Below are 21,562 nucleotides of genomic sequence, written 5' to 3'. Positions count from 1 at the left end.
AGCTTAACTGTAAGACTACCGAACAACTGCCTTCTCTCAGTCACTTTAGCCTGCTTATCTGCATTTCTGTAGTGAGGGGAACCAGTGGCAAAAGGTCTCTTTAGAGGCTGTATGGGTCTCTGCCATTTGCAGTGGATTTTGGTGGATCCACTGCTGCCCACAGGCTATGGGAGATGGAGGCAGTCCTTGTCGTGTAAAAGAGGAAAGGATGGATTTGCGTGCAACTTCTTTGAGTGTTCAGATGAAAGTCTTGTCCGCTGGTTGGCGGTGGTTTACTAACAGGGGAGCTGCAGATTTCTGAACACCATGGCTAATGTATTGGTTTTCCAGCCGTCATTGTCTGGTGAGGTACATGTCCCACATACCTTAATGAAGGAAAGACTGATGCTGGGCATCTGTCTTCCACACTTGGATCATCTTGGCTGGAAGAAGAGATAAGGCACATGCAGTTTGAGTCATCCTTGCACTCCGCTCTTACCATCCTTGCTGAGATCAGCTGTGGGGATCCACTGGGATCTGCTGCAACTCTTGATTGGTTCTTGTGTTTACAGAGCCACCAACCCTGCTTAGGAGAATGCATCTCACTGTAGGTCTAAAGAGAAGGGTTTCTGCACTGTATACAGTGCATGGGTGCTCTAATGTGCTTTGCAGCTAATTTCAGGTTATCCTTTGAACAGCTGTGTGTGGCGGTCAGACCAAATTATAACGCTGCCTGTGAATCTTTTGGTCTCTGGACATGACTCAAAGTGTAGCCACCAGGAACATGAGAAATTGTACACTGACTCAGGGCAGAGATGTTCCTTGCCAAACCAAGGTTTGACTCTAACATGTAGCCTGACATAGAGCTTGCTGCTTTGGTCTTATGGTGAGCAGGTCAAGGCATGACCGGAGGCAGCTGGATTTGCATCTAGTCATCTAGTGGCAAAGGCTGCAGTTAATTTTCTGTGTGTCTCTTAAAGGTACAGCTATCCAAAAGCAGCCTTCCTGCTGTCGGTGCTGTTTGATCATCTAACAGTAGCCTGGGCTCTAGCCATATTTATAGACTATAAACTTGAATCATGATTAGCAAACAGTTGTCAGAGGAAGAGGCAAGTATGATACTTGCTAAGTGATGTTTTTCATCTTGCTGCTTTTGTCTCTTCCTTTGGACCTCATTAGTAAAATGGTCCTTAACCAAATTGTGTTTTTTGTAAAATGCATGAAACAAGAAGAGGCTCATATTTGACAGAGCTTTTATTTTGCTTGGTATGGTGTGGGGTCACCAAGCTACACGCACGTGCACCTTTATATCTTAATGTATAACTGTGAAGTTACTTTTTGGAGAGTGATTTTTTTGTTGTTAATATGTCAAAAGTTTATGTGGTAACTGTGTAAAATATGAAAATGGATGATTATCAGTCACCAAAATAGTGCTGGCTGTTTTATCTGTGGAAAACATGCCCTTTTTTGCAACTTCCTCATTTTAGATGTTTATTATAACAAGACTTTATCTGTCTGGTTTGATACTTTTAAGTATTGATATAAAGACCTTAAAAACAGTTGAATCCTGAGTGATTTAATGTTGTCCACAGCTTTTCTAAGCACAATTAAAGTATAGTTAAAGGTGAGATGATATGCATATATAGATTCTTTTAATATGAGTCTGTATATTTACTTTCGTGTATTATGCAGTCTGCCCTCACATATACGTAATCTCAGACTGTGCTTCCACTACTCTGCAGAGCACAAATGTACACAGAGCATGTTCTCGTACTTAAAAATAAGGTCTTATTCCTGGCAGAAACCTGCCTAAAAACCTCATTTACCATGCTGTTTTCCAGTAGCTCTCTGATGTCAGAATTCAGGGATTTCCAGAAGAAAACTGCAAGAGAGTACAGTTCTAAACACACTATGACATTGTCTTATGCACTGACTCAAGCCAAACTCCAGGAATTCTCCCAGTATTTCCTGAGATTGCCTTGTGCTGTAAGCTTTCAGTAAATCTAAATAAATGATCGGGCCTTGGCTTTCAAAGAACATAATTTGGCAGGAAGAGATTTCCTGTTGCATTACGAGCATTTATCTTAATTCTACAAATTTAAGAGGTTTCTAAAATGAAGTTCCATTAGTTTAGGGAGAAATATGACACTGCTCTCGTATCGGAGATATGAGAGTCCACAAATTCTTCCTGCTTTGGTCTAACTGAAATACCACTGAAGCCAGTTTCGATATTCTTCCTCACTTCATCTGGCTGTATTGGGCTATGAGTTAGACTCTAGCTTACCTGTTCATCTATGAAGTATTAGCTAACAGATTGCTATCACGAAGCACTTCAACAGCAGAGAGGATATTATACTGTGTGGCTGGTAGTAAACATTAATGCAGATATGCAAAACATGGCTAAACAATGCCCTCGTGCCTGAGAACCGAGGAGGTGGGTGCTATTTTGGAGGGCTGCAATGTGGAGGTACACATTCCTTATTTCTTTCCACTCTGCTTGCTTTGGGGTTTGCTTCTTTGTGGTTTTTGGACAAATCTTTGAACTAGAGGAAATACAATTAAGCATTCATCCTAATTTGATTAATATGGGTTTTTTCCATTAAAGGCAACATTAATGGTATGTTGCAAAATGGTTCACAAAATGGACCTACTCCCGAGAGGTGTTTGGTATCCCTGAAAGCATGAAATTCTTTTTATAGACTCCTGTCCAAAGAGCTGACCAGATCCTGCCTTGTTCTTTTTATGGGAAGAGAAATTTGTGAAAGCAAGCTTTGGGGCCACGGCAATTCAGTGATTAAAAACTGAACAGGAAGGTAGGAATGCCAAAATCCTAAACTCACTGTGAAGCCTCCAATAAATATTTCTCTGGGAACGAAGTCCCTAAGTCAGTGTTACTTGTGAAAATTCATCATGATGGTCTGATTTTTAGAGGAAAGAATGTTAAGATGTGTGAGGGGTTAAGTGCATGCAATGGTGTAAATAGGTAAGATATAATGGTGCTGTTATTAATGCTAAGAACTTATTTGAACTCCTATGGCAAGTCTCTCTCAGCTTTCCTTTGGCTTTGCAAGCTATTTTGGAAGGGCCATCTCTTCTTTAGTAGGACGTGTTGTATTTTGATAAAAACAAAACAGAAAAAAGGGTTTCTTTTTTAAATGAAGGACGTCCTCGTTTAATGAGGCTTGAAGTGTTTACAGGTGTTTCCTCATAAGTTCAAATTTAGTGGCCCCAGGGAGTTAAGATTCTCACAAGGCAGGAGCAAACACTCAAGTTTTGTATTTTAAAAGTGTTGCACATTTAAAGGGCCAGGCAGACATGGCTTGTGGGCTGGTTCAGTCTAGCTGAAGTGTACGGAGCCAATAGTTAGCCATCTGAAGCAGCAGAATGCTGTCTTATGTGAAACAAGAGCATCCTTAGTGCCACAGAAGGTCAAAATCTTACTAGAAGACCCTCCTGTTTTTTCTGCTGTACAACCTTTTGACCTAATTTTGCAAAGCTATGGTAAAAGCCCCATGAGTGGCAGGTTCCAGGTTTGATAGTTTGTTCAAATACATTTTGGTGATATCGAGTGCCCTTTTGTGCATAATATCTTCCAGAGGTCACTGCTCTTGGAGGAACTGTTTAGCATCATGAAGAACAACACAGAGCAAGGGAAAATATAGAAGTGGTTGTGGTTGGAGGATGTGATGACATCACAGGGTTCAGCGGGAACATGGGGCTTTTAAAAAGCTGAAAGAAACATCCTGACAGTCAGTTATCACACCCCTGAAAAGGAGTCAAACACACGTTAGCTATTAAAAAGCCAAGCTATCTTCATCAAAGAGAAAAAAAGATTCCGACCTGACACAGAATATGCACTGGCAAAAATGTAAGTGAGTTCTGATTTGTTTTTCATAACTGAGATAAAAGCTGAAGATTGTAATGAATAAGTAAGCATTAGCATAGCATGGGAGACAATACTCGTAAGAGATGCATGGCTCAAGAGAGGCAAATGATAAGGCATGATGCTAATTTTCCAGCAGGGATATTAACACAGGGCGGCATTGATGCTTTGTTGGCATTCATCACTATGAATCAAGTGGAAGACTATGATTCATAAAAACAATAACAGGATGCAGGTATTATATCAAAGGTTACAGTGGTTACATACCAGAAAATTTTCCTTTTTAAAAGTGAAACCTGTGAGAAATCTTATTTCTGTGCCTTTTTTGATATGTACTTTTTTCAACTAATAAAAAAAGATAAGGAACAAAGCAGTTGAGGGCAATACAGTTATGACTTTACAGGAAATCAGTTTTCTTGTTTTCAAGATAATTTCACTCCTCTTGGCCCACCTTTGCTCGAATAGTTTACTGATCATAGTACAGGTAGGTGTTTGCTTCTTGCAAGTTTTTCATTCTCACTGTATGGATCTGTAGATGATGCTCGTATTTGCAACTGTGCTGCCATCCTTTGCATTTCACCATGCTGTTCTGTTAACCTGGAATAATACAATATACCTGAATGGAAGAAGCTAATTTCTTAAACATTTGCCAGTGACTTATCTGATATGGAACTAACATTAATCTTCTTTATATAATAGCTTGTAGGTTCTTCAGAGGTTGGTTTGCTATGCATATGCCTTTCTGAGCTTATTAGCAGTTAAGTTTGTTTTCTCTGTTACACATTTCTCCTGCTTTTTTTCAGTTGAACACTTTGGAAGCTCAAATGTATGTTTGTGAAATTATATTGTAGACTGTGAAGTCCTGTAGCAAGAAGCTCTGACCGCTTATTCAATCGTGTTTCAATTCATCTGACAGGTATTAAGCAGCAAGCGGGACCACTATGGCAACACACCTTGTTTTCCCCCTTTACCTTGTGCTGTTTTCAGAATCAGTAGGTATATGATGTGGAGCATACTGCAAGATGGTTAGATTCAAATCTTGAATCTAATCTTCCATCTCAGAAGTCCATTAATGGTTTGTTTGGGTGTTTTTTTTCTGCAATGACAAAGCAATGCTAACAACCTGATGTTTTAGGTAGAACAAAATTGGTAACTGAATTGGTATTTTTCCTTTGCATTTTTTCTTTGACATGTGCAGTGCTTTCAAAGGTAAGCAAGAATTACAAGCTTGCATGAGAAGAGATCAAAACCTGTATCTTGATGTCAGCCATTCCCTGTTGATAGTTTCTAGGCAAGACAACTTCTGGCCAATACCTGCCTGTCCCTCCATGCCCCCTGAGCTTCTCAAGACTTGAATCTCCTGTTATAGCAATGCTTCCTGGCTGTTTTGAAAGCCTGCATGAGACATAGTAACTGCCTTGATTTGACTTTTGTTGCTGAGGAAGTCCTTTTCACACTGGTCAGGTGAAGCAGCCAGTGGAGTGGCCAGACTTCTCTCTGACTCCTGGGCTGGTTGCTAAAGCAGCCTGGCATTATGTTTACTAAGACACAGAAGGGGCTGAGGGGAAATTTCTGTAGGTGGCTGCCTGGCTGAATCTGTGCTTGCTGTTGGCATTTGCTGTCTTTGTCTGCTGTGTCATTGCGTGGTTAGAGTTCCTTTTTCCAACATGGAAGTGCTATCTTAGTAACCCTGCTTCTTTTCTATACCATTACAGTAATGAATTATGTGCTTTGGCTTTGAAGGTAGACAGAAAGAGTATTCTGATGACTGGGATGTAGGCAGCAGCTTGGGTGCAGTTGCCTGCCCTACTGGAGACCCCTGTGCGACTGTAGGCAGATTGCTCAGGTCAGCACAGGTATTCAGGTGCCAGGTCCCAAAGGCTTCAGTGGAAGTTAGACTTCTCAGTATCTCTGTGAGTCTCCATTTGGTGTCTCTGGTGCACCTATATTTCCTGTTAGTGTGACCAGCTGTGGCCTCAAGTTTCCTGCACCATCTGGTTCAAACCACCTGTGACCACGTGGATGTCCCAGTGCCCACATGTGAGCCATTGGCTTGCTATAAAGTATAATTGATGCAGAGGCATTACCCAGGATGACCAGGGAACTTGGTGTGTGCTTGCATGAGCCCTAGGCTAACGTGAGAGTATAAAAGCCCTGCTCTGCTCTGCTCCCTACCTAGGAAATAGGAGGAGCTTTCCTCTGCCATGTAGAGAGTTCCAGTACAATTAAAACCAAAATGAGTTACTCGGGTATTCTGGCGAAAGGGCATCCTGGATAGATGGGCAATAAGTCTGTGGGAAGCTTCTGGAGGGTGGGTGAAGCTTTTCCCCAAGTATGGGACAAAGCATCCCATATTCAGTGTAGAAACAGATGGCTCTAATCCTGGCAAGAGCAACTGTTTTGTTTTGCACACCTGTGGTACTGTGCTGCCAGACAGCCAGGTAAATGAGACCTAGGCTGATACCTAGCCATGAACTCCCAGGAACGGATGTCAGGGTTTGACATTTCTCACCCTGCAGGTAAATTACTTCCCTGTGGTCTAAGCTGCTATATTATGGAGTAACCAGACTACAGAGGCATACGACCATGCACTGGGGCACATGTAGAAGAGACCTTTACCCCGCTTGGGATCTGTCAGAGACAGCAGGGATGCTGCAATAACTGAGCCAGAAGGAAGACAAAGGGAGGCACAAACTGAAGTGCCAGTGAAAGTCAACTGGAGTCAGGCATTTAATTTCCTAAGGCTTCTTTGCAAATTTCATAGTATGGACCTGGTTTCTGGAGGAGACTGGATTAAAAAACCAGACAATTATTAAGTCCAACTTTATATGCTTAAACAGCAAGATGACTAGGGAATATGGGGATATGAGTAGGTTATGTAGCTTTATGTTGCCAGAGGAAGCAAAGGGCACGCTGGATGCTAAGGCATTCCTACCTTATTGGTACAGAGTTGGTTCCCCGGCCAGAGCTGCGTTTGCAATTCCGGTCAAGCGCAGTGCCAGCTTGAAAGCAAAGGCAGACACAGAAATTTTTGTTCTATCTGTACCTGTGTGAAAGGAGACTACACAGAAGTCCTGGCAACCTCTTCCATCAGGGTTCCTTGACTTGGATTAAAATTGTTTTTTAGCAAAAAAGGGTGTTCCAAAAGGAATGGTATCACTTCCACATGTTTTCTCCAGCTATAGAAATAAAAACCAACAACAACAAAAAACTACCAAACAAAATACTCTCCCAAACTGAAAGCCCAAGAGGGACACAAGAACTCATTTAAATAGGTGTGACCTCACCAGAGGGCATTTCTCATGTGTACCTTCTGAAGGGCAGTTTCCCACTTCTTCAGGGGATGCTTCTGTAGAAAGCCCCGCAGGAACAGAAGGAAGACTAAGAAGCCTTGCCCTCAGCGCTATGGTCAAAGACTCTTGTCCTCCAGGGAGTCTCGCATGGCTGGCCCTGTGCACTGGAAATCGTTCCCTCAGGGTCACGGCACAGTGCACTTCTTTGCAGGAGTGGGGCCCAGAGCTTCCGCTCAGCAAAACCCCAGAGAGTGTCTCAGCCTGAAAGCATCCCCTCCCACGGCAGAAGAGAAGTGACTGGTCGGGGCTTCCCAGCTTTTGGCAGGATTCTGCTGAATGGAAGCAGGCCCACTCTGCAGGCCGGCAGCCCTTCAGGGATGGGAAATTTCTAATGGGAAGCACCAGCTACTTTCCTCTTACGTGTCTTTTTGCAGGTAGTTATCTCATGTTGTATTTTGAAAACAAAATGAACGTACCTTTCATGAAAATGGTTTCTGTTATGAGAGGGTATGCAAGCAGGTTGAAATTCTGCAAGAGTTTCACATTTAGGTGATGCTTTTGGCTAGGTAAAAATGCTTTGGACACTCAACACCTGTTGCAGTCCAATGGGACTTCTGCACATAAGGCAGACATTCAGCTACTTAGCTGTTCCACTGACTGCTTGGATTCCCGTGCAACTGAGATATGTGAATTTGCACCTTTGAAAACCTCTTCCCAAATGCTTTTTAAGTGCATAAAGCCTTTTCTGCCCACAACAGATGTGGGGCTCTCTACAGCCTTTCTGAAAGTATCAGATAATGAGACTGAGAGGTGAAACTGCAATATGCTGCACCTTGTGAGTTTTAATTTTGGTAAAACCTCACTGGGAAAGATGGATAGTATGAAAGTTGAGCCCATCCATGCTTTACAAAGCAGGTGTCAGGCTCTATGAATGACCACATAAGCAATTAAATGGAAAGCTTGCATTACTAAAATGGAAAGAGTATTATGGGCTGGGAGGAATTAGGACATGCGGGTGAGACTTATGGTTAAGACACTTTCTGTCTATCTCAGCTTCCCCTTTGTAATAAGGGTTCTCTTGTTCTGAAACAGATAATTTTTAGTAGCCCTCACTGCTAATGGCCAATGCATCCAACTCTTGGCACTTGGAAGCTCGTTTGTTTGTTTGTTTGGGGTTTTTTGTTTGTTTGTTAGAATAATCAAAGGGATTACTTTGAGCAGGGATTACTAGCTAGCCTTTCTTGTTGTTTCCCAAGTGTCTTCAGAGCTCCCCTTGATTTTGTTTCTATTCAGGTGGAAAAATACAAGGTTAACATTTTGTTTGCCAATCTGCAACACCTTCCTTGTGGCAGAACAGAATGTAGGTTCTGCACAGTGCTCTCCTGACTTCCACTCATCTAGATCATCCAGAGGTGTGAAGAAGACCTTTTTTAAAAGGACAGTAGTCAAAAGCATACTGTGCCCCCAAGAACGGCACAGGCAGGGTACAAGGGCACATGGATCTGCTAGAATCCAAGGCTAATTTGATTCTTGGCACTCTTCCAACTGCAGATAAACCTGAAAATAAAGGTACTGTGCATAATTCTGAAATATGCTACTGTCAAACTAATATGTTTCACTGACTTCGGTAGTTATAGTGCTATGTAAAAGAGCAGAAAGAGACCTAGTCAAGTGCTGTAGTAAGTTGTTGGTAAGCAAGTGAAATATTTAGTCTATTGATTTAATTATGCTCAGAACTCTCCTGAGTTCATTTCTTCATGATGAACAATGAACCATCACTCGGCTCTTTTGCTCATGCTCTGAGTTCTTCTGTTTATTGTAGAGCAGATTCTCTGCCCAGATGCTTGCTTAGTGTTTTGCATTTCACTGAATCTTTATTGAAATACCCACCCGTAGTGCAACAAACAGTATAGACAATAATTCACTCCAGTCCAGTTTTCCTTGTCAGGGTTGTGTACCAAAAATAATGGTAACACTTCAAAGAAGATTTGGGATGCGTCAGATGCACAAAAAGAGATGCATGTTCAGCCCTTCAAATGGGCCTTGACATGCAAACCTGGGGCCTTGAGAGATATCATTTCAGATGGAAAGGCTATTGACAAGATAATGAAGCAAGCAATAGCCAAATGGAATACAGATATAAATTTTTTGAGTTGTTTCATGATTTATTTGGCAATGCTGCACACGTGATTTTGTGTCTGAGCACAGTATGGCAGGTTATTCATTCTTGGGGACAGCCAGAGAATGTATTAGTCAGGTCTGTATTAGTCAATTTAGGCCAGGTACCAGGGACCTGGTACTTATGAGCCGCTCAAGCCTGTTGCTACCAACACAACTCGCTAAGATGGATCTTGGTAGAAATAACAGATTTTTGTTTCCAAGGGTGTGAGTTGCAGATGGGTCACTTCAGAGTGTTTCGCTTTTGACTGATCGGTCGGATCAGCTAAAAAAGGGACACACTCTGGAGGATGCTGAGGGCTAGGGATGAAGTGGAAATGAAGAACCTTTCTCCTGAATGACGCCCTGGATTGTTACCATCTGGGATCTTGGACAGCTGAATGAATTCCAGTGCTTTGTTTCCCTGCCCTGGACTTACCACAAAGCAGAGACAAAGAAAGGTCACTCTGTTTTTTCACTCTTAGTAACATATTGAGGGAAACTGTGTAATTAGCCAGTCAATAAGGACAGGGCTCATCATCTCTGGTCATGACTGGGGAATCCTCATTCTGCAATGCACTTTAAGCCTCCCAGCTGGATGGCTATGCTTGAGGGAGCACAGAGACCTAAACAAATATTACACTATTTACTGCCTTGCATAAATGGGTACTGGTGTTGTGATTAGAGTCAAAGCATCCAAGCTCTGGCTGTTGCCATGAGAATGGCTGCAGTTGGATTACCTTTCCAGCACCACCTAAATACCCCTGTGGGGACTGGCGGGTTGTTGTCGTAAGAGTGGTACAAACAGCACTGCATAAAGAGTGATACAAAGAAAGCCAAAAGGAATAAGGACTGTTTTTCTCCTGGTTGTATAGATTTGTAAAGTTCTGAGTTTTCAAGGGGTATCTAACTGCCTAAGAACTGCAGATCCTCCTTTGCAGGGATTTCTAAAACCACTGAAAAGTGCTTTTGACAGTTCTATTAAAGTACTTATCCTTGGGCAGCCAAATAACTTCGGAGATCTACCAGCTGGGTGACGATTCCCTCAACTTTGTACAGAGATCATGGCAGAGCTAAGAACTGGACTGAGATTTCCTTGTCTTTCCTTGCTGATCCACTACTATGAATGGTTAGGTAGGCTGAATGTAAATACAAGGGGAGCTGATTAAATAATTCTCATATGAAGGATTGCCTGTCTAGCTATTAAGAGCTACATTTTATCAAAGTGCTTTTCACAGTGATCCATGATGTACTGTGAAACACTATCAATATTACAAAAGCAGATGTTTCAGCTCTGATGACAGCTCTGATCACATGATTCATTTCCAAAGCAGCAACAGACTCAAAATAATATTACTAGCTTTGATACTTTCAAAAAAAATATTTTTTGAGGGTTCTGTATCTGAAGTCAATGTAAAATGCAGACAACCATGATGAAATATTTAGTCCCTTGCTAAATGGGCATTGATGTCTTATTGTAAAAAGGTTTTGATTAGAGTCTAAGCATCCAAGTAGTATATACAAAGCTAAGCCACTTTTTTCTTTTTATTAGCCAAAGTTCACTGTGTACAATAAAAATGTCAGCAGCTGCCTATATGTAATTTGGTCTTCAATATCGAAGCCAGAAACTCACTGGTTTGTTAATTGAAATCTAAATTTTTCTTGTTATTCCAGAGTTACTGTTTGCTTTTTGGTGTTACTGCAAATAAGAAAAAGTTTTCTATTGTGTTTCTTTTCTTCTTTCACCTCCAGTATAATAAAAAATTGAAAAGAGAAAAATATTTACACTGTTAATGCTGATCAATTGATAAACTTATCACATGTCAGCACGTGAGCAAAGAAACAGTAAATCTTCTGAAACAGTGACAAGTGTGTCATTTGCTGTTGCAGGCAGGTAGTAATGCAAACTCTTAAAGATTAGCAGTGTATTTCAGACTGAAAATTGGCCTGATGGGATATCGTTCTGACTTGTTTGAAAGGATGAAGATTTAAACTGCAGTTCATGTGTGTGTGAAGGCCAGTGGTGCTAATACGAAGTTTAGTGATCTGAAACTTGTCACACTTCAATACTTGCAGTCTTCCAACAGCTGTTTTGCCATTATCTTCCCTCCAATTTCAGCAATGGTTAAATAAAAATGTAGAGGAAGATACATTTTGAAGTTGCTTGTTTTAATTGTTTGGCAATGTCTTGGTATGCTTTTCCTGTCTGATCTTTTACTCAGACCAGTGTTTCGTGGATGGTATTAAGAAGCAGGTATCTTTAAAAAGACTGTATCTGCATATAGATACTGTACAGACAAAAATCTGGGGATGACAGATATCATGGAAAAATGCAATACTGTTGACTGTTGCACTAGATGCTGCAGACATCTCTCAGTTAGGTTCTCCAAAGCACAAACAACTGGAGGCCAGGGTTTATAGGATTACCACCCAACACATTAGTCTGTTCAGCATTTTGCTCACCTTGGGCAAGGGGTCTTGTGAAGCGTGTTCCTGAAGCTCTTGTCAGCCCATGAGCTGGGGTTGGAACTGCTCCCCAAAAGCAAACAGCAAGATCCCCATTGGCTATGCCTGCTATGTTCAGCACAACTTGAGCTCATACTCAGCAGGAAAAATAATATTTTTTTCCTAGGTGCAAATCAATTGGTAGAGGGATAACTAATGTAGAGAGATGAGTGTGTTGACCTTAACAACAACACTAATGGAGTTGGCAAATCTTCATCCAGGGTCCACCGAACTGGCAACTTTCAACCTTGTCTGTGAAGTCCGGACACTTCCAGGCTGAGTTGCAGAGTGATCTGGAATCAAACATCATTATGGGCTTTCTTCTGTTGTCACTTGATACTTTGAGCTAGTGGGACTGCTGCATTTGGTACCTTTTCATTAGCTGTTGTGTTATCCAGCCACTTTGAAAGATTACTCAAAAGTCTTCAAGGTTTGTGCTAGGCTTTTGTTGACATTCAACAAATGCAGTAAGTGATAACATTGATGAACGCAGCCTGAATGTATATACACACCATGGATTGGTAAGGCAGCCTGACAAAAGCATTGGAATGCGCTAAAATATATTTACACGTAGAAACTAATGCAAAGCTTCCTATTGGTTGGATTAGATTCCTTCTCTTCTTTCTTGACTTTTGATGCTTCATACTGCTCCAACTTCAGAGAGCAGTTGCAAATCAAGATGCAGTGCCTATTAAGGAACAGCATATGGTTGTTCTGTGGTCCTTGAATTGTATGGGACAAGCAGAACACAGTGGGCACTTGAGCACACGTGCTGCTGTTCCTTTTATTTGTTTGAATGGAATTTGGGCATGTGGACCTTGGTTGCATTTGCAGCTCATGACTTAAATAAAAATATAATTGAAACTTGGTCCAAGGCAGGCTTTATAGTTTATTAAGACAACCCTGATGTAAGGAGTTGGAGACTAGTAAATCTATGTACTTCCTTTACAAGGATATTTTAATTGTCGTTATTTCTCAAAATGCTTTTATCTTTAAATGATCTTTTTTTTTTCTTTATGAGGAATTGTACACTAAAGCCAAAAGTCATTTTGCTGTGGTTCATCTGTAATGCTCAGACCTGGTACACACTTGAACAGTGGAAAAGCAGCTGTGCTAGCATTATTTTTATTTCTGGAGGTCAGCTTGGGGGAACTGAAATATGTTGTGCAGACTTTGGGTTTTTTTTTTTCTTCTTTTTTTTTTTTTTGGTTACTCTGCTTACACCGGAAACTCTGAATAGGTATATTTGTCAGCTTTTACAGTAAATTTTTTCTTTCCCATCCCCCAAACCTGGAGCCAGAAACTGCCATCCTTCCCCACCCTAATTCTGCAAGGAGGCCCTTTGAAATCAGTGTGATGATGCAGGAATAAGATACTACCCAAGAGGTACAGTTCTGCTTCTCATGCAATCTATAGCAGAGCTCATATTTGCTTTGGCAGAGTTGATGTTTTCACGCAGCATGAAGAACAGCAGCCATGTCTGACTCTGAAAAGCTTTTGAGTAAAGTACAAATAAATAATTTCCAAATGTAGATAAATCTCTTATAAGACCAAGAAAGCACCTTTGTGATGGTCTTTATTTCAGACCTCCTGTCTAGTATTCAGTTCCTTTTCAGAATTTTCAGTACAGCTCATCCTACAGCACTTTTTAGCACTGTCTATTGTTTGCACTCAGATAAATTAATACCAATTAAATTTAAAAAGCAAAATGTGAACTGTATTAAAAGCCCTTGTGGATGCTTGTATGCAGAATTAAAGTGACCTTAATTCTCTTTAACTGCGTTGCCAAAGCCACAGGATTCATGAGAATGCAAGTAACCCAACTTAAAGTCCCACAAAGAATGTCCACAGAAAGCAAATGTAGATCAGGCAAAGGCTGAAAAAACATCTTTTCTTCAGCTACTATTTTAAAGCAAAGTATTTTCCTAATATGCATAAAGGTAACAAAGACAACAGTTCAACGCATAAATGTTGTGCTGTCTGGTATCAAAAGTATTTATAATGGCCAATCAAGATTTCACGAGTAAATGGTATGTAGTGAGGCAGAAAGAGTTAATGGTAGAGCAAAGTTGAAAAGAAAGAAGTATTTCATTTTTTTAAAAAGAAATTAAAGCAGAGATGTTTATGCTGTTAAATATTTTTTTAGGTTGACTTACAGTGTCTGTATTTAGACTCAGTTTTTCTCCCCCCAGAAAGGTGTAACAGAAACATCTCAGTGTGTGTATAATTGCATGTAGCTGGGAGAGATGATGAGAAGTAAAATGATTCATCTTGTTCTGTGATGTGAAGCACAGAATGTAAATCTGAATAAATGCTTCCTGGATGGAATAATATTTTAAGTTTAAGATTTGACCTGGATATCCACCTGTACTTCATAAAACCAAAGGCTAGTTGCGATCTTTAGAAATGGAAACTTATCAATTAGTATATTTACAAATCAAAGTGCAGTAAAAAGGGGCAGGTAGCCACTACTGCTAACAGTGGCTTTACAAATATCGGGCCTCCCTGAGCTTTGATATCCTGTGGTTTCCTTCTGCTATCAATTGCCTCCAAATACTTCATGTAAAATATGGGTTGAAAATATTGGCTTATGAATAACTGTGCTTCCTCTACTTTCACTTGTCACAAGGCCTTGTTGTAGGCCTTTTTAGCTGGCCGTAAGCTTTACTTTTCACAATGGATCAGAGTTTATAGGTATAAGCTCTGAGATGTGTTGTCAATAGAACTGTCCGCAAAGCTGTGTCACATCCCAGCTCACCAAGTTATAAACCTCCTGGCCAGGCTACGAGCAAAGCTCTGTTTGGAACAGAAACGTGACTCTGGTCCAGGATGGCACTTAAGTATACCTGCCTGTTCTCAACAGCTATGAGGTATGCATGTCAAACTAGTGATAAGTTAAATGGCTTTCCAAATGAGGATGCTTTTCTAATTTGGGTTGCATTTATAGCTTGCGTCTAAGTACAGAATATAATGTATTTCTCTTGAATATCTAATCTCTACTTTTTTATGTATCTACCTGGCCAGCAATTATGTTACATCATAAGCTAGATATCTACTAACCAATCTGTATTATAGGTCTGTTGGATATATTCAGTCTGATTTGTCCTTCAGGTGGGTGTAAATTGCTGCACTGCAGATCAGTGGCACTGAAGCAACGTAAAGCAGATACACTCAAGTGGAGTCAGGAGAAATAAAATAAACACGCTGGTTTTGTCAGAAGCCTAAAGAAAACAGAATTTCAGGCTCAGGGATTAAGGAGTGGGAAAAAAAAAGTAGAACATCACAATTAACACACTGAAACCTCACTGAAGGCAGGAGAATGAAAGGTTTAGTCTAGAGACAGTTTGGAGGAAAACCAGCATATGTTTGTTGCTTCTCTCTATTTTTGTTTTTTGTCTACCTAGTTGGTAAGTTTTGAAGCGGGATGCCCTTTTTCACCTCCCTGCAGAGTGTGTGGCTCACCACTACTACTCTCATTTCACATGTGTATAAAGTACATCCCCATAGGGAGGTGGAGGTCTGTTGACAGCCGTTGCTTTTAGGAATGGAGTATTATCCTCTGCGTAACAGCAGCAATCCCTTTTCCTTGTACTACATCCTCCCTGGCTTTCATAAATGTCTAGAGCAATATGCTTATTTATTCAACAAAATACACCCAGCCAATAGGACATGGCTTCTGCAGACCATAAAAACACCTGCCAGCGCGGCAGGGAAACCAGCAGCTCTGGCTTCGAGACCATCCCGGTTGCGAGGCCTGCGCAAGCTCTCGTGCTGTGAATTATGTATGAATGCTCTTTTGCAAAAATAAAAAGGGGCTGAGTTTCTCAGTATTGCTGCAGCTATTTAACAGCTGGAGGGAATTGCAAGCATACTTATTTCAGGTTACGTTGTCCTCGTGATCCATCTGTATGATCACAGCATCCAAGCAGCAAAGGTAGAGAGAAGGCCTATGCCATCTGACATCATGTGTGGGCCAAAAGACATCATTAGCTAAGGAAGAAAATGTTTATGAGTCCGGACTCCAGCCACGTTGACTAGTACAGCCCACAGACAAGCAGGCTGTCATGGGGATCTCGGCTCTGTACAAATGGCAGGAAAGCAAAATAAATGTCACCTCTGGTTTTTTTTTTCTCAGCTTCTGCTCCAGAACAGCAGCCGCAGACTCGCCCCTATCAAGGTGTCCGTGTCAAAGAGCCAGTGAAGGAGCTATTGAAAAGGAAACGGGGAAATGTTCATAATGCCAGTGCAACGGCAGCTACAACGGTAGGAGAAAAAACAAACACAAGTGGAAAATTGTTCCTCAGTAGCTAAATGATTGACCAGCTCTGGCACCAGCTGGCAATACTTTGGCAATGAAAGAAATCTTTGCATGTCTAAAGCATTTTGAAGGCAATGCAGCCTCATGTTACCTGGAGATACCATTAAATATATCTTTACTTTAGGTGGAGTGCCTTTACGGTGCAGAGCACCTTCAATCACCATTGACTTAATGAAAGGGTGAAAGTGTTTTGCACTTGGCAGGATCTAACTCCTAGGAACAGAAAGTGGCTTGGAAGTTAAGCAGCTTGTTCAAGAGCACAAAAAGAGATCAGCAAGAGCCATCCTTGGCTGTCTGCTTCTTAGTTTCAGCCTACCTCTATCTGTCCTCCCAGGAGTAAGCAGATTGACTGGCTCCTCTCTGAAGACGAATTCCCTCTGCAACACAAGGTTTAAATACTGTTTAAGCCCCCCTTGAGCTGAAGGGACATGTGGACTTTGGCTAGGCCCATGAACAGGGCTGGGGTTATGTGTACTGGCTGACAGGCTCAGTTCTCCTGGCCCTTCTGTAGAGGCAGGTGGGAACATTCAGGCACTGACATTGAAGTAGTAGCTGATAATCAGCTGATAATAGCTAATATGCTCTGTCCCTCAGTGCTTCTCAGAGGGGATTGATTTTAATGCTTATGGCCTTAATCCCTGGATATTTTTCTTCTCTTTTCTAGGTGGTTTTGCCCCATCAGCCGCATCCTTCCTATTCGCCAATGGGTAATGTTTCCTTGACTTTCTAAGTGTTTGTCAGCCCTGCTGCAGGGAAGGTTATGCTGAACTGGGCTTTAATCCTCTCCTGTTTTTTAGGCCAGCCTTGCATTGATATGGATGTTCCTGCTTCTTCATTGCCTGTCACAGATGAAGGAGCACTCTGTTCTGGCTGGATCTCCCAGCCCTCTCCCACATCCCTACAGCCTTTAACTCAGTGGACCACTTACCCTGATTATGTGTCCCACGAAGCAGTCAGCTGTCCATACACAGCAGATATGTATGTTCAGCCTATGTGTCCCAGTTACACACTGGTTGGACCTTCATCTGTTCTGACTTATACTTCTCAACCACTGATCACCAATTTTGCAGTAAGTCAAAAATACCTAGGTATAAGTGACAGCAAATTCCCCACCTTCTAGCAAGAGCCATGAGGAGTGCCGGATGTAATTACTATAATTTATTTAATTCCTATAATGTTGTGTGTCTTTGCATCAGTGCCACATTGTTGTTTTAGCACTGGCCCTGTCTGCCCTGTGCTGGACATTAGTATGGTTTGAGCAGGACAAAAAGTTGTGGTTGCACTGAAATGAGGCATACTTCACTGCCATTTCCCCAGTTCTCTGCACTGCTCCAGACTTTCCCCGTTATTAACACATGCACTGTTCTTTGCTGTTGTCCTGGGGAATGAGTCATCTCTCATCAAGTCAGCAGCAGGGCTGCCATTGCCCTGAGTTTGTTCAAGTCTATGAACAGTTATTTACAGTAGGAGAATACTGTTTGCAGCTCAAGGATTATAATGGGGAATGTTACGTTTACTGTTGTCATCACTTCCAACTTGAGAAGCTGTTCTTCAGCTTGGATTTGGAATACCTGAGGAAGCAGAATTAAAGTAGTTCACTGAGTGGGTGCACATCATAGTCAATAAATGCTGTTTGGACAAGTATTTAGGACACAGTCCCAGCAGAGATCTGAGCAGTATCCAGGGGATTCTTCACTATTTAATTCCAAAGTTAAAAAAATGAAAAAGTAAATGGGATTCCAGGAAACACATCCACCAGGTGAAACGGGAAGAATGACTTGGCAATAAATTTCTCAAAAATTGCTATTTAAAGATGGAAGAGCAAGGCCAAAATAGCACGTAAACGTAGCAGATTATTTGGTTTCAAGCTGGACAAAATCTGTTTGGCTGACCCAAGATGATTTGTTCTTCCTTAGAGGGGAAGGGCAGAGAATTCTGTTTCAGTTGAACTCAAGCAGCTTATTTTCCTTTTAATGTTTCAGTTCAGCTGCTGAAACTGACACACCAAATCAACAAAGGTCCATGCCTGTGTCCTGTGGCCTTCGCTGGTGAGGAAGGGCTATAGTTTCAAATGTGGCTCTGCCTTGGCTGACAGGGGCTGGTCAGGATGGACTGTTGCAGAGGCCAGAACAAGCTGCCTTCAGCCTTGGGGCAGCAAAGTTGTGCCCGTGCATTCAGCTTGCAAGAGAGACTGTCAAAGAAGGCAGTTTTCAGCACAGGCTGTAACTGTCTCATGGGCTTACAGTGAGGGTGGGAGTGGGAACAGAAAGCTAGAGGGAACTTGACATGAGTGTGAGCTACTGACAGCAAGCACCTGGGACAGCCACAGCCACCGCGCTCATGGGAGCCAGCGTGGGAAAACTGTCACACTCACTATAACTCTTTACCCAGAGAGACAGGAAAAGGAATGTTAAAAGTGAGACTGAGCACCCTTAGTCTGTTGCTTTGCATCCTCCCCCCGCCTCATCTGGCCAGTTGTTTTATTTTGTTTTATTTCTCTTCTATTATAACAGCCCCGAAGCACCACCCCTGCTGTAGTGCCTCAGCTCGAGGTAACGGATCAGCAGCCACCTCTCACATACTTCCCGTGGGCACAGCCCCTCTCTGCACTGCCAGCCTCCACTTTGCAGTACCAGCCAGCTTCTTCCACGCTTTCTGGGCCGCAGTTTGTGCCCTTGCCGATCTCCATTCCTGAGCCAGCCCCCCAGGAGCTGGAGGATGCCAGACGAGTCATCGGCACACTGCCCATTGAGAAGCTGCTTCTAGAAGACGAAGACAATGATACGTATGTTTTAAACCATGCTCTCTCTGTTGAAGGGCTTTAAGTTGCACATCTGGGGCCTGATCCTCACCTACTCAATACTCCACCTGGCACCACAGTGAGTTTTGAGTACAGAGGAAGAACAGGCGGGGGGGTGGGGGGTGGGAACTTTACTTGCGATTTTGGTGTCCACCTCTAGCACACCATGACTTTTGTGTTGTGTGAAACTTGCTTTGTCCTGGGGCTCAGCACAAGATTTCTCTGCTTTTACAGTTCCTGCTACTTCTCCCAGGCAGGCTTTTGATTTTGGTTCTTGTGCTCAGTGTCAGCACGAGGTAACTTTCATCTTCAGACACAGGGCATGGTCTCAAATTGACATACTATAGTGTAGCTGTAGCATTTGGTGAGGGTACACTTGCCTCTAAATATTGGCAAGACCTAGTTCAATAGGCCTGCTTTCTAGAGCTCAGTGTAAATGCCTTGTGTGTGTGTGTCTTTGCCCTGTCCATGGAGGAACCTCTACCTGATCTAGACCACTAGAAAACATTTCTGGGGCCTAAATTGGCATTTTTCTTCCCTAAATTAAACTGCTCCTTTGGAAAATAGGAAAATGTGAAGTGTAGTTTTGTTCTACTGGTGCAGGTAGGTGGATTAGTCTGAAGACAAAAAGTCAACACAGCTGAACTAAACGCCAGTGCAGTCAGACATCCCTATTTACAGAGCAACACAAAGTAGCCTAGATGAAATATTTGAGTTCACACAAAGGTGTAACTTGAAGGTCTCACCTTGTCTGCCATTGGAAGACAGCCATGTAGGTGTGGGACAGTGGTTTGGAGTCATGGTCTTTCAGCTGCAGAATGTTTTTGGACTCAAAAATATCCACTTTCAAGATGGGGGGCTGATTTTGTGGCTGGCTGGTAATGCTGCATGTTCTACCAATGGACAGATCCTGGTCCCACTGAAGTCACCGGGAGTTTGCCTGAGTCAGGATTGCAAGACATGGCCCTATATCAGGAGATCATTGAGAAGACAGGGCCAAAATCTGGACTTCAGTCTAACAAGGAATTCATGGCATTACTATTAGCCGACAATACTTTTGTTTGTTCTGTAGCATTTCAGTATGAAGTTGGTCATGTCATGCTGAGCCAGGGAACCTTAGCGACCTCTCTTGTGCCTCACTGCTATGGAAAGTTTCTGTGTTGTAGTCTCCCAGGCCCACAGGTGTACATGTTTTCTTTATAGCTTTCTAATTTTCTTTCCTGGAGAATGAGTAGCTTTACTTTTTCATTTGATGCAACTGTAACTATTATTGTTGATGCTCAGGAGTGCCATGCCACGGGCAAATATATTTGCAGGAGATATATCCCCTTCTAACTCTGTTTATTGTTTTCTTAACAAACTAGGGACTCTTGGCTGGTGACCACAATTTCTCTGGGTTTTTCTGCTTTCTAAATCCCAGGATCCTTAAGTGATTTTATTATTTGCAAGACTAACTGCGAAATAATTTATTGCACTGTTTATTACCTGGTGTCCAGCAGTCCAGTTGCCACCCAGGCAATATTTCACGTGACCTTACAGTTTCTGCCTGAGTGACGTTTGCAAGCTCAGGTTGAAAGTCTTGAGGACTTTCAAAGCATATTTTGTTATTTAATATTGACAAATCTGGAAGACATAAGCAATAGATCATGTAAGTGATCATAAAGTTGTTTGAAAATAGCAGTAGTTCAGGTGCATTGAAATTAGTGGCTTACATTTGCAGAAAAACCCAGCAAAGAAATTAATTAGAAGGAGCTTAGTTCACCACTGCTTACTCCAGTTTTATAAGTACAAAGACATTCCGTAGGTAAAACTGGGATAATGCAGTTGTGAATCAAGCCTGTGGTTGCTAAGATTGCTTTTAAATTTCTTTCACTCCAATGTATGTAAATTCTGTGTGTGAACATAAAACAATGATGAACTGTTTCAGAATTTCTTTCTGGGTTGTTCTGGTTAGAAAAAGACAAAATCTTTTTCAATAAAGATCTACAGTAACTTTCATATGCCTAGAGTGTTTTATTTCCTATCTAAAATGGTAACCTAGCATTTAGCAATCAATTACTTCGATAATATATGTACAGGCTAGAACCACAGATTAGCTGTTAGACTTTCTGCTCATTTTGCACATTAAGGCAGACTAAGGAGGAACTCCATGATCCAAATATGGCCGGGAAGGCACTGTTTACTCAAGCAGGCCTTAGTCACAGAAGCACTCCTGCAGTTCAGATGTTAGTTCAATCACTGTTATCCTCTATTGGCATCCCTGGGGATGTGTGGGTGTGCTGCCACAGCTAATGCTGAGCTTGACTGAAAATCAGACTAGCCATAAAGTTGCATTTCTACTTCCTGAAATTGCAAGGTGTGGCTGTGGGGTACAAAATTACCTGAGGAAAGAAACAACTGCCTACCACCCTCTTACTAAAATATATCAAATGTTGCTGTCTGGAGCAAAACAAACCCAGGGGCTGCTACGACTGCCTGTAGGATGGTCTCCTCCTGTGCAAAGCAGAATTGCAAAGCTACCTGTGCATGCCCGGCGCCCTTGCAAATAGGACCTGGGGGAATGGAAGTGGCGAGTACCTGTGTGTAATTCTCTCCAGCTCCAGCCACAGAGCCAAGCAACCAAAGTG

At 42.0% G+C, this 21,562-nt stretch overlaps 1 protein-coding gene across 1 annotated transcript in view; it reads left to right on the top strand.

Annotated features, from left to right (window-relative positions):
* Positions 1 to 18,960, top strand: part of POU2AF1 (POU class 2 homeobox associating factor 1) — a 67,294-nt gene extending 48,334 nt beyond the window's left edge. Inside the window, 4 exon segments of the mRNA XM_072884715.1 lie at positions 15,953 to 16,080; positions 16,800 to 16,842; positions 16,933 to 17,204; positions 18,649 to 18,960. Coding sequence (XP_072740816.1) covers positions 15,953 to 16,080; positions 16,800 to 16,842; positions 16,933 to 17,204; positions 18,649 to 18,960 — 755 coding nt within the window.
* Positions 18,961 to 21,562: the final 2,602 nt, after the last annotated feature.

This window comes from Ciconia boyciana, chromosome 20 (assembly GCF_034638445.1).
Source record: "Ciconia boyciana chromosome 20, ASM3463844v1, whole genome shotgun sequence".
Classification (NCBI taxonomy): Eukaryota; Metazoa; Chordata; class Aves; order Ciconiiformes; family Ciconiidae; genus Ciconia; species Ciconia boyciana.
Note: the sequence above shows the minus strand (reverse complement) of the source record. Positions and strands in the feature narration are given on the sequence as shown.